Source organism: Callithrix jacchus, chromosome 17 (genome assembly GCF_049354715.1).
Source record: "Callithrix jacchus isolate 240 chromosome 17, calJac240_pri, whole genome shotgun sequence".
NCBI lineage: Eukaryota > Metazoa > Chordata > Mammalia > Primates > Cebidae > Callithrix > Callithrix jacchus.
In genome coordinates, this window is record NC_133518.1 from 53,405,821 (window position 1) to 53,419,911 (window position 14,091).

Consider the following 14,091-nt stretch of genomic DNA (forward strand, 5'->3'; position numbering starts at 1 on the left):
AGGGATCCTTCCCCCTGCTTTTTTTCCCTTAGGATGCAAGGATAGCAGAGCCCACATGGACATCTCACAGGACTGCAAGTGCACTGGTGGAGTAAGCAGCCCAGGAGAGGTAGGGAGTGAATAGAGGTCAGGCAGATGAATGTATTTGTAAAGGTAAGGCTAACAGCTATAATTAATAAACTGAGATTTTGCTGACTTATAATGGGGTTTACTTTTGCCTATGTAAAAGTTCTATGTGGGTATGCCTGCTAAGCAGGTGGTCTTCTTCCAGGTTGTGATTTGGGGACACCGGTCCCATCTTGTGGCTCTGGCATTAAGTAGGGCATTTAAGTCTTTTGCAACCAGGCTAAACAGGAAAGAAGGTGGAAATCATTTACCTCTTAACTACCATATACCCCAAATGAAACATATAATTTCCACCTGAACTTCATAGTGGAAGCTAGTAAAATGGCTCCACTTAGATGGGGTGGTGGTGAAAAATATGGTTCCTTAGTTCAGGCACTTCCCAGAAACACCAATTTTCTGTGTAAGGGGATAGTTAGCCATCACTGCCAAATGCATCTGCAAAGACACTGGCTAGAGGATGGACCAGTGTTTGCTGGCTTTTTCTTAGTTTTACTTCAACAGTAGCAAGCAAATTTTATCTTTTATTTGCTCTGAAAAGAATTAGGTGAGATTCCTTTAAAAAATTCTTTATGGACAGTCATGATTGCTATTTAACAATAGAAAAAAGGAAGGAAAGAAGGAAGGAAGAAAGAAGGAAAGAAAGAAGGAAAAATTGGAAACAAACAGAAAAGAAAACCATAGCAGTAAGTATAGAAGGCATTGAAACAAATCCCCAAGTTATTTCACAAAATGTAATGTTGGTGAAAAAATACAGGTGGGGAAAAGCAGAAATCATCTAAATTGAGACATATTTATCACATTTCCATACCATTATTTTTCTATAGGAGAGGTATCTAAAGCACTTACATACATGACATTCAGAGTCTGAAATATAAGCTTACCCTTTTAAAAATATTCTCTGGTAATTATCTGAGTGCTTTCACTAATTTTATATATATATATTTTAGATGTTCCCAGTCCTGGGACTACTGTTTTTGGCCCTCATGATCACAAACCTGACAAAGTCCATGTTTATTGATTCAAAAAATACCGACTGAATGTCTGTCATCTGTTAGGTATGGTTCTAGGTGTCGAAGATACCCTGGTGAATAAGAATCACAAAGTCACAGCTCTTCATAAATCTGGAGTTTAAAGTCTAGTGGTAAAACAGACAATAAACAAATAGGTGTTCCTCAGACTCAAAAGATTTCAATAATAATAAGCACTGTGAAGGAAAAGTAGAAGTATGCAAGTACATAATGGGGGGCAGTCAGCGAAGAATTGCATGAGGTGATAGCACCTAATCTGGGACTTGAAGAATGACAAGATTTTGGCTAAATAATAGAGGAAAGAGTGTTCTAAGCAGAGGAAAGAGTAAATGTAAAGGACTAGCAATGGGGAAAGGTTTGACAAGTTAGAACATGATAGGAACAAAGAGAAAGCCAGTGTGGGAGACTGAGAGGGACAGTGAGTGATGCCAATTGCAGTGGAGCAGGTGGCAGGGGTCACATCATGCAAGGTTTTGTAGGCCAAGCTACGGGTTTTTAATGTTAGCCTAAAAATGGGGAGGAGCTTCTAGAAGGATGTAAGCATAGATGTCTTATGATTATAATTTCATTTAAAAAAGACTAGGACTAGCCATGTCAGACATTAAAACATTATACAAATATTTTATACAAATATAAAATATACAAATTGTATACATTATACAAACATAAAATATTTTAAAAGTACGGGTAGATGAATTAAATAGTACCTCAATGGACAGAAAAAGTCCAGCAGAAGACTTAGATATATATAGGAAGTCTGTTATATGGTAAATATGACATTTCAAATAAGTGGGGGGAAATGTATTCTCAACATTTTTTGATAACTGAGTAACTCTCTAGAAAAAAATAAGGTTGTATCTATACTTCAGAAATTTAAGAGCACAAAATGAAACCATAAAAGATCAAGAAAAAAAATCTTGGGAAAAGTATACAAAATAATATCAGGAGTGAGGAGAGCCTTTTCTGTGTAGGTTTTATCATGACAATGATGGCTGCTTGGCCTAGGCCCTGAGGAGGTGGCAGTGAATGGGTTCAAGGAATATTTGGGGGATGGAATCAGCAAGAGTAGGTGATCACTGAATGGGAGGAATGAGTGAGGTGGGAAGGAGGGGGAGAGTAGGAATACATGAAGGATGACTTAATGACTTCCAAATTTTTAGTCTTGAGGAAGTCAGTGGGTGGTAGTGCTGCATATTGAGATGAAGAAGAAGGGAGAAGGGAATGTTGTAGGGATCATAACAATTTCAGCTTTGGATTAAAACATTTTGTGTTTTAAAGAACATTATCAAAAAAGTGAAAAGACAACACAGAAAATATTTGCAAATAATATATTTGATAAGGGATTCATATCTAGAATTTATAAAGAATGCTTACAACTCAATAATAAAAAGACAAACCAGTTAAAAATAGACAAATGATTTGAATAGACGTTACTTCAAAGAAGATATATGAGTAGAAAATAAGCACAATAAGAAAGATGCTTAATAGAATTGGTTATTAGGGAAATGCAAATCAAAACAACAATGAGATACCACCTAACAGCCACCAGGATAATAATAAAAGGAGATAATGACAGTGTCAGCAAGAATGTGGAGAAACTGGAGCCCTCATACATTTCTAGTGGGAATGTAAAATGGTGCCTGCACTCTGGGAAACAGTTGGGCAGTTTCTTAAAATGTTAAATATAGAGCTACCATATGAACCCACAATTTCATTCCTCAGTATCCAAGAGAAATGAAAACATATGGCTACACAAAGACTTATACATTAATGCTATGAACATAGCAGCATTATTCATAATAACTTAAAAGTGAAAACAACTCAAATGTCTATGAATTGACAAAAGAATAAACAAAATGTGATATATCCAAACAATAAAATATTTGCAACAACAAATAAATGCAGTACTGATACAAGCTACAACAGGGATAATCCTCGAAAACATTATGCAAAGTGAAAGAAGGCAGTCCCAAAGACCACATATCATGTATAAAGTTTCCAGAAGAGGCAAGTGTATAGAAAGAGAGAGTAGATTAGCGATTGCCTAGGGCTGGAAGGAGGAGACATGGGAGAGAACAGGGAGTGACTGTGAATGGTTTCAGGGTTTCCTTTTGGGATAATGAAAATGTTGAAAATCAGGCAGTCTGGGCTGGGTGCGGTGGCTCACCACGCCTGTAATCCTAGTACTTTGGGAGGCCGAAGCCGGCGGATCACGAGGGCAGGAGATCGAGGCCATCCTAGCTAATACGGTGAAACCCCATCCCTACTAAAAATACAAAAAATTAGCCGGGCGTGGTGGCAGGCGCTCGTAATCCCATCTATTCGGGAGGCTGAGGCAGGAGAATAGCTTGAACCCGGGAGGCGGAGGTTGCAGTGAGCCGAGATCGCACCACAGCATTCCAGTTTGTATGACAGAGCCAGACTTTGTCAAAAAAAGAAAAAAAAAAAAAAAAAATCTGGCAGGCTGGGCGCGGTGGCTCACATCTATAATTCTAGCACTTTAGGGGGCCGAGGAGGGCAGATTATTTGAGGTCAGGAGTTCGAGATCATCCTGGCCAACATGGTGAAACCCATCACTACTAAAAATACAAAAATTTGCGGGCATAATGGCACGTGCCTGTGGTCCCAGCTACTCTGGAGGCAGAGGCACTAGAATCGCTTGAACCCGGGAGGCGGAGGTTGCAGTGAGCGGAGATCGCACCACTGCATTCCAGCCTGGGTGACGGAGCGAGACTCTGCCTCAAAGAAAAAGAAGTTTAAAATCAGATTATAGGGATGATTGCACAACTCGACAGCTGTATTAAAAACTACTGCTTTGTACATTTTAAGTAGCCGAACTTTATGTTACGTAAGTTATATATCTCAATAGAACTCTAAAAATCAGCTTGGGATATATTCGTTTTCCTAAATACGCTTGAGTTCTCTTAACAGTGTTCTGCTGTCCTGGGAGTGAAGGGGTGTCTGAGCAGACTCTAGGGGATGTCAGAAATCTCAGAGTTCGAGAATGAACGGTAGAAGTGCAGGACGGGGAATAAATAATAGACCGTTTTCAGAGAATCATTTTCTCCCTGTAGTCTTCCAAAGCGAGACCACGCCTTCCCTCGTTTCCTAGCAACCAGCTGCTTACCGGGGCACTTCCTCAAGGCTTACTCTTTTTCGTCACTTCCGTTCGGCGACAGGAAGTGAGGTAAGACCGGCTGCTTTCCCGCGAGTTCGGCGTTTGCGGAGGCTGTAGCAGCCGAAGTATAGTGTTTTCCTGGGACTGGCGGTCTCTGCCTTTCTCCTGGGTTTCATATCTCTCCGTCCGGTGGCGCGGCCCTGGAGGAGGGCTCGGAAGGGTCTAGCAATCAGCGCTAGAGGAAGACGAGGCCGGGGAATGCATGGCCCCCGGGCAGGTTAGGGGGCTGGAGAGGGCAAACTACGGAGTACCTGCGGAAACTCTTTAGTGTGGCTTCTCTCTGCTGAGGCCCCGAGAGCTTCCCCAATTCTCCTCCCAGGACCACCGGGGTTCCTGAAGATTGCGACTTTTCTGTGCCCCTCCCCCAACAGCCCATCCCATGCCTATGAAGAAAGACCCTTCGTAGAGATAACTTCCCCCGCTGCTGAGGCGTTTTTCCGTCCGGTCCCCGAAGTAGTCTACTGTGACCTCGTTGTGAGCCTCTGAACGATTTTTGACACTCTCCCGAAGCCTGGGGTAAATGTTTATATGTACTCAAGGTCGTGTGTGCATATGTGTGGCATTTATTTCCTGCAAAACCTGAGTTAGCAGAACCCTGGGCTACGTTTAGCAAGTGTATTTTGGTCTACTTTAACATCTGTGGCAAGGTTTCTTCCTGTTGCAGACCAGGGAAGTTTGCACCTTCTTTTAGGTAGGTGAGAGGGCACACTGGAATTTGGCAGGAAGTGTCCAGGAGTTAGATCTTAGTTTGACCTTTTCAGGATTTCAGTGAACTATTTATATTAGATGATTCCTAGTCAGTTTGAAGGGTTTGTTGTTGTTGTTGTTGTTTTTGACGGAGTCTCGCTCTGTTACCCAGGCTGGAGTGCAGTGGCGGGATCTCCACTCACTGCAACCTCTGCCTCCTGGGTTCAAGCAATTCTCTTGCTTCAGCCTCCTGAGTAGCTGTGATACAGGCATGCGCCACCATGCCGGCTAATTTTTGTATTTTTAGTAGAGACCGGGGTTTAACAATGTTGGCCAGGCTGGTCTCGAACTCGTGACCTCAGGTAATCTGCCCGCCACGGCCTCCCAAAATGCTGGAATTGCAGGCGTGAGCCAATGTGTCTGTTTCTTATTTCCAAGAAACTACAGGTTCTTGGACAAGAACTATGTCATACAGTATTTTTGTGATTCACATAGCCCCAAGCACAGCACAGGACGCATAGTAACGACTCTTTAATATTTTTAATTTAAATGTCAACATACTGATTCTGACATTTTTGGCTTAATGTTAAAGGGGCCTATTTAAGTATAGTTCAGCTCCTGCAAGGGGCGATGCACAATAGCAGGATCTTTTTAGGTAAAATAACTAGGTCTTTTTAGATAAATGTGTATGAAATTTAGAGGCTGCCCAGAAAGCTAGGTACAACGCTCTTACTAGAAGAGAAATAGGCTGCATCTGTTGCGGAAGAGACCAAATAATGGGATAATGGTGTTTCACTGCTTCTTTGTTTCTTGTCTTTTTTTTTTTTTTTTTCATTTCTTTTTCTTTTAAATAGGTATCGTATCCTAACCTTACTGACCCAGAGGTGCTTGCCATTATGGGAAATCAACTTGCTGGCATTGCTCCCTCCCAGATCCTTTCTGTGGAGAGTTATTTTTCAGATATTCATGACTTTGAATATGATAAAAGCCTAGGGAGTACTCGGTTTTTTAAAGTTGCTCGAGCCAAGCATCGAGAAGGCCTGGTCGTTGTGAAGGTTTTTGCAATTCAGGATCCCACATTGCCTTTAACTAGCTATAAACAAGAACTGGAGGAACTGAAAATCAGGCTTAATTCTGCACAGAATTGTCTGCCTTTCCAGAAAGCATCAGAAAAAGCATCTGAGAAAGCAGCTATGCTTTTTAGGCAGTATGTGCGAGACAATCTCTATGATCGCATCAGTACCCGTCCATTCTTGAATAACATTGAGAAGCGCTGGATCGCTTTCCAGATCCTGACAGCTGTGGACCAAGCACACAAGTCTGGAGTTCGTCATGGGGACATCAAGACTGAGAATGTGATGGTCACCAGTTGGAATTGGGTTCTTCTAACAGATTTTGCCAGTTTTAAACCCACTTATCTTCCAGAAGACAACCCAGCAGATTTCAATTATTTCTTTGACACATCACGGAGGAGAACTTGCTATATTGCTCCTGAACGGTTTGTTGATGGTGGGATGTTTGCCACTGAGTTAGAGTATATGAGAGATCCTTCAACTCCACTTGTAGACTTAAATAGCAATCAGAGAACCAGAGGCGAGTTGAAGAGAGCAATGGACATCTTTTCAGCAGGTATTTGAGTGGGTCACATTTGCTAAGGGAGCATGTGCTTATCTTTTAACTGTTAAACAGAAAGTAGCTTTAGTCACCAGATACTGAAAAATTAACGTCTTGGTTTGTCCTCAGACAGTATTTCAGTTAGAGGCAGCATTCCTGCATTGGATATGTTTAAGTGCCTAGGACATGCAAACAGCAGTTTATTTACTCAAACATTTAAACATATTTGCATGCCTACTTTTATTTATATGTCAGGCACTGTCCTAAGCGCTAGGGACATTGATGGATAATATATACCCCTATTTTTATAATGCTTCCATTTTAAAGTGACCGCGGATATTGCAAAAGGACATTTCAATACAGTATTTTTTGCTTTGGTGGTGATAAGCACAGGGTGCTGCTATAGGAACACATAAATACTTAAGTTAGTCCTCATAGTGGTGATGAGCCAAGAGGTGGGATCAAGAAAGGCCTCTTTAATAATAGAAGGATGATATTTACATTGAAACCTGAAAGTTGATTGGAAGTTAACTTTGGTAGGGTAGTTACAGGCAGAGGATGTTGTTTATGCCAAGGCTTAAAGACCAGAGCATGATGCACATGATGAAACCTGAAAGTTGATTGGGAGTTAACTTTGGTAGAGTAGTTAGTTTCAGGCAGAGGATGTTGCCTGTGCAAAGGCTTAAAGACCGGAACATCATGCACTAATGTGTTATCTGGAATACAGAATGTGAAGTAAGCAAGGCCCAAATTCGGATCATATCAGAAAGCATCTGACCTGACTGTAGCATGGAGGGTAAATTGCAGGGGAGCTACACAGAAGACAGGAAAACAAATTAGGAGAAAACTGCCACAATCCAAGTAAGATGATTGTGACTGGCCTAAGGTGGCAGAGTTGGAGCGAGTGCAGAGAAGTGGTAATGCTTAAGAGATAATTAGTAGATAGAATTGTTAGGATTCTGTCATTGGAAGATTAATCACAGGAACTTCTTCCTGCCCCCCAAATTGAGTGGATGGTGATGCTGGTCCCTGAGACAAGGAGACACAGGAGCAAAAACAGGTTAGGTTGGAAAGATGATGAAGTCTGTTTTAGATATGTTAAGTTTGAAATTTCTGCCAAGTATTCAGGAGAAGATGTACAACACATATTTGACTACATTATTTATTTTTAATTTACTTACTATTTTTTAGAGATAGGATCACACACTGTTGTTGCTCAGAGTGGAGTGCATTGGTGCTGATTTCAGTGTCCAACTCCGATGATCCTCTTGCTTCAGCTTTGTGTGTAGTCGGGACTGCAGGTGCGCACCACCACTCCCAGTTGATTTTTTTTTAACATTTTTGGTAGAGGCTGTATTTTACTATGTTGCCCAGAATGTTTCTGAATGCCTGAGCTCAAGCTGTCATCCCACCTCAACCTTCCAAGAAGTTGGGATTACAGGCATGAACTACTACACCTAGCCCAGCAGTTAGTTATAAAGGTTTGGGCATAGAAATCTGGGATAGAGATGGAGATTTGGGAGTTACCAGGAAAAAGATAGTAATTGTAGCCAAGGAAGTTTGTACAGAAGTGATTCTCAAGCTTTTTTGGATCCACTTAAAGAATTTAATGAAATCAATGGACTCCTTCCCGGTAAAGATGTGCCATGCATTCATGCATATACGTAATTTCACATATACACAGACCACATGAGTCTGAGCTATGGATTTCAAATCATTTAAGAATTATGGGATAGAGAGGAAGGGGAAGTGTGTTAAGGGTGGTACTCTGAGGGACTTCGAAAGAACGCTGGCATCGGTGCCATTTTGGCAAATTTTGTCATGGTTTGGCTTAATTTTTTTCTCCCTTGTAGGTTTACTACAAACACACAAACACACACACACACACACTGAGCCACATTTTAGATTACTTAGGAAAAGTTACATAATTGATGAATAAATCTATTTCATCTAGGGGAATGAATAATGTTATTCAGGATTGCACCTATGTTGGTCTGTTCAGCTCACTAATTTATGTCCCAAGATAATACTGAGAGATGTTTTGATAAGATAGGATTAGCCTCAAGCTTGTAAATACAGTAAAACAAGGTTAGAAATGTAATCCATCAAAGTTCCAGTTTTGTTGATTAGTATTTTAAAGTTTCTTGAACCTTTTTTTTTGAGACGGAGTCTCGCTCTGTTGCCCAGGCCGGAGTGCAGTGAGTGGTGTGATCTCGGCTCACTGCAACCTCCACCTCCCGGGTTCAAGCAGTTCTTTGCCTCAGCCCCCTGAGTAGCTGGGATTCCAGGCGCCTGCCACCAAGCCCAGGTAATTTTTTGTATTTTCACCATTTTGGCCAGCCTGGTCTTGAACTCCTAACCTCTTGATCCATCCACCTCACCCTCCCAAAGTGTTGGGATTACAGGTGTGAGCCACCACTCCAGCCCATTTTTATATTTTGAACTCACTACTTGTTAAGTAATCCTTTAGGAATTTCATCACTTTCAAACTTTAGGGGATCATTCCTAGGTTTAAAATTTCAGTGGTTGACAACCTTATGTTTATCCTTTTTTTGTGTGTACATTATAGTTTTGTAAACGTCGACAAAATTCTCACTCAGCATTTATTTTTCCAGACCAAAGAGCCTTAAATTGTTTTGGCTGAAGGTAGGCTTTTACATTCTTTTGAAAAAGAGGTGGGTGGCATCTGTCCGCCTCCCAGTGCTCTATCTTGAATCTTGGCTGTGCCTGGTTAGTGATGTATTATAACCAAGCAGAGTGATATTGAAAAGGTTGGTAGGGCACTACTTTAAGATAAAATGGTCAGGGAAAGCCTCTCTGTTGAAGGTAACATTTGAGCTGAGATTTGAATGATACAGACTCAGTGATGACACAGATGGCAGTTGTTCCACAGGGAAATACCCCCAGTAACATCTTCCAGAATAAAATTGTAAAAGTTTTGAGAAAATATGATTTCACTTCTCCATTAGTTTGTTAGGGCTGCCATAACAAAATACCACAGAGATGGCGGCTGAAACAAGATTTATTTTCTCACAGTTCTGGGGGCTAGAAGTCTAAGATCAAGCTAACAGGGTTGGTTTCTTCTGAGACATCTCTCCTTGGCTTGCAGATAGCCACCTTCTGGCTGTGTCCTCATGGTTTTTTGTTGTTGTTTTTGTTTTTTGAGATGGAGTCTCACTCTTTTGCCCAGACTGGAGGGCAGTGGTGTGGTTTTGGCTCTCTACAACCTTCACCTCCCGGGTTTAAGCGATTCTCCTGCCTAAGCCTCCCGAGTAGCTGGGATTACAGGTGCCGGCCACCATGCCTGGCTAATTTTTGTATTTTTTTTTTTTTGATACGGAGTTTCGCTCTTGTTACCCAGGCTGGAGTGCAATGGCGTGATCTCGGCTCACTGCAACCTCCGCCTCCTGGGTTCAGGCAATTCTCCTGCCTCAGCCTCCTGAGTAGCTGGGATTACAGGCACGCGCCACCGTGCCTAGCTGATTTTTTGCATTTTTAGTAGAGACGGGGTTTCACCATGTTGACCAGGATGGTCTCGATCTCTTGTGATCCACCCGCCTGGGCCCAAAGTGCTGGGATTACAGGCTTGAGCCACTGCACCCGGCCTAATTTTTGTATTTTTAGTAGAGACAGGGTTTCACCTTGTTGGTCTTGATCTGACCTCAGGCGATTGCCCGCCTCAGCCTCCCAAAGTGCTGGGATTATAGGCGTGAGCCACCACGTCCAACCTCCTCATGGATTTTCTCTGTAAATGAGAATACATGGTGTCCTTTCTTATGAGGATACCAGTCTTTTTGGATTAAGGCCACACCCTTATGACCTTGTTTAACCTTAATTACCTCTTTAAAGACTTTGCCTACAAATACATTTAACATTCTAAGTTATGTAGATAAAACATATGAACCTGCAGGAGGAGGTAGTGGGTACTTGACACACAATTCAGTCCACAAAAACCTCCATTTAGTTATAAGTAGTTATGTCACTGTGTTTTTTTCTGACTTTATTTGGAAATACTGTAATTTCAAACCTTAAAAGCATATAGACTTTTAAACTTGAAAAAATAAAAATAGAACAAAGGAACATCCTGTACACATTACCGAGATTCATCTTAATATTTTACCCCAGTTGCTCTATCATTGGTGTCATTTCTTCTCCCTCACGTCCCATTTTTTCCCTAATCTTATGAAGTAAGTTACATATATTTTGGCCCTTTACCCTGAGACATTTCAGTGTGTATTTTTTAATTTTTTCTTTTTTTTTTTTTTAGGCGGAGTTTCATTCTTGTTACCCAGGCTGGATGGAGTGCAATGGCACGATCTCGGCTGACTGCAACCTCCGCCTCCTGGGTTTAGGCAATTCTCCTGCCTCAGCCTCTTGAGTAGCTGGGATTACAGGCACGCAACACCATGCCCAGCTAATTTTGTATTTTTAGTAGAGATGGGGTTTCACCATGTTGACCAGGATGGTCTCGATCTCTTGACCTCGTGATCCACCCGCTTCGGCCTCCCAAAGTGCTGGGATTACAGGCTTGAGCCACCATGCCCGGCCTTTTTTAACCTGGATTTTTTTTTTTTTGAGTCAGGCTTGCTCTGTCACCCAGCCTGGAGTGCAGTGGCATGATCTTGGCTCACTGCAGCCTCCATCTCCTGGGCATCATGTTGTCGCCACCCGAGTAACTGGGATTGCAGGCATGAGCCACCATGCCAGGCTAATTTTTTTGTATTTTTAATAGAGACAGGGTTTTGCCCTGTTGGCCAGGCTGGTCTTAAACTCCTGGCCTCAACTGATTCACTCCTCTTGGCCTCTTTTAAGTATTGGGATTACAATGTGGTATAAGATATTGTACCTACCCGCCTACTGCTTAAACCAGCTATTAAGGAATCCTAATTCTTTTAGTCTGTAGTGAGTGATATTAAAAGCCTTTATCCTGGGCTGGGCACGGTGGCTCACGCCTGTAATCCCAGTACTTTGGGAGGCCGAAGCTGGTGGATCATGAGGTCAAGAGATCGAGACCATCCTGGTTAAGATGGTGAAACCCCGTCTCTACTAAAAATACAAAAAATTAGCTGGGCATGGTGGCGTGTGCCTGTAATCCCAGCTACTCAGGAGGCTGAGGCAGGAGAATTGCCTGAACCCAGGAGGCGGAGGTTGCAGTGAGCCAAGATCGCGCCATTGCACTCCAGCCTGGGTGACGAGAGCGAAACTCTGTCTTAGGGAAAAGAAAAAAAAAAAGCCTCTATCCTAGTGCTTATTGCTGTTAGATTGTCTTTGTCACTTGGCTTTTACTGCTGACAAAGCTAGGCAATATATATAATGTGTATGTGTGTGTGTGTTACACTCTGCTTTTGTTGGATGGAGTGTTCTGTTGATGTCTGTTAGATCCAGTTGGTGTTTTTCCTTACTGTTTTTTCCCCACAGCACCAACTTCTAGATTATATTTTATGTGCATATATTCCTCAACTTAAAATAGAGTTACAGCCCAATAAACCGATTAGAAGTTGAAAATATTGTAAGTAGAAAATGTATTTAATACACCTAACCTATTGAACTTCATAGCTTACCCTACCTTAAACATGCTCAGAAACGTACTTATATTAGTTGGTTAATTTTGATTGTATTTTTCAGGTACTCTGTTTCCTTGTTGCTTATAGTGTTTTTAATAGCTGTTTTTTGAAGTCCTTTATTCTAAAATTTGACACTATATGGACAGAAATTAACAAATTTATTGTTAACCTCCTACTATGTGTTAGGAGCTTAGTTGCTGGAGATTTTTCAATATATAGAGACAAATAGAAAAATCCCTTCCTCATGTAAACTGCATTCTAATGGGCATGCAGACAAAAAGAAATGTACAGACATTCCCCACTTTGCAATGGTTCAGCTTATGATTTTTTGACTTTACCATGGTACAAAAGTGATACACATTCAGTTGAAATGTATTTGGAGTACCCATACTGTCATTCTGTTTTTCACTTTCAGTTCAGTATTCAGTAAATTGCATGAGATATTCAACACTTTATTATGAAATAGGCTTTGAGTTAGATGTGTTTGTCCAAACGTAGGCTAATGTAAATATTCTTAGCATGTTTAAGGTAGGCTAAACTGGAAAATTCAATAGGTTAAATGTATTAAATTCATTTTCTTATCTTTTTTATTTTTTGAGAGAGTCTGGCTTTGTTGCCCAGGCTGGAGTGCAGTGGCCCAATCTCTGCTTACTGCAAATTCCACCTCCCAGGTTCAAGTGATTCTCCTGTCTCAGCCTTCCAAGTAGCTGCGATTACAGATGTGCACCATCATACCTGGCTAATTTTTGTATTTTTTAGTAGAGATAGGCTTTTACTGTGTTGGCCAGGCTGGTCTTGAACTCCTGACCTCAAGTTATCTACCTGCCTCAGCCTCCCAAAGTCGTGGGATTACAGGCATGAGCTACTGTGTGATATTTTTAACTTTCCATGGATTTACTGGGATGTAACCCCATTGTAAATTCAGCAGCATCTGTACATCAAATGTAACCTGGAAATTGGTGCTACTGGGGTAAAAACAGTAAGGAAAGGGAAAAGGAATTGTGTCCATTGAGGGCTATGGGAGTAGTTGTGGTGGGCCTGCAATTTTAAACAGGCAACCAAGAAAGGCCTTACTGCTGAGTGACATTTGAACACCTGAAGATCTGAAGGAGGTGGAGGTATAAGCCACATGGATACTTGGGGGAATAGCATTCTAGATAGAGGGACTAGCAAATGCAAAGGCTGTGAGGTGAGGTTATTTGAGAATCTTTTTAAGACCTGTTAAATGCATGTCATGTAATGATTCAGTGTAACTGTGTTGTCCTTTTGGAAATGCGAATATTTAAAAAATTTCTGGTTTGAATATTATATAAGTGAAAAGTGAGAGTTATCTCTCTTCCTCTTCCTAATCTTACAGCTACACTTTTTAGCATTTCATATATTATATTTGTTCACTGCTTTATTTTCTGTCTTCTTTCCTACAATGAAAACTTCATGAGGGCAAGGATTTTATCTGCTTTATGTACTACTTACTAGTGCCTAGGGCACAGTTGTTACTTAATAACTTTTTGTTTAATTATGAATACATTTGTCAGATATGACTTTGTAGTAGTTCCTTATTTATTTAATGTCTGTAAGTCCATATGTAAAAGTTTCTTGTTTTATCACTCTATATGTTAATGTATATATTACAAAAATACATTCATTTTATTTTTATTTTACTTTTTTGAAACAGATTCTCACTCTGTCACCCAGGCTGGAGTGCAAGGGCATGATCTCAGCTCACTGCAGCGTCTACCTCTACCTACCTCTACCTCTTGGGTTTAAGTGATTCTTGTGCCTCAGCCTCCCAAGTAGTTGGGACCACAGGTGTATGCCATTATGCCCTGCTAATTTTTGTATTTTTGGTAGAGACGGGGGTTTCATCATGGTGACCAGGCTGGTCTCGAACTCT

General features: G+C 41.2%; 1 protein-coding gene across 2 annotated transcripts in view; it reads left to right on the forward strand.

The window, feature by feature from the left end:
* Positions 1-4,338: 4,338 nt before the first annotated feature.
* PIK3R4 (phosphoinositide-3-kinase regulatory subunit 4) overlaps positions 4,339-14,091 on the forward strand; it is an 85,351-nt gene continuing 75,598 nt past the window's right edge. For both annotated transcript variants that reach the window (XM_054247176.2, XM_017965868.4), the window contains exons 1-2: positions 4,339-4,848; positions 5,874-6,648. In XM_054247176.2, coding sequence (XP_054103151.1) covers positions 5,916-6,648 — 733 coding nt within the window. In that variant the 5' untranslated portion in view covers positions 4,339-4,848; positions 5,874-5,915. The remainder of the gene's footprint in view (positions 4,849-5,873; positions 6,649-14,091) is intronic.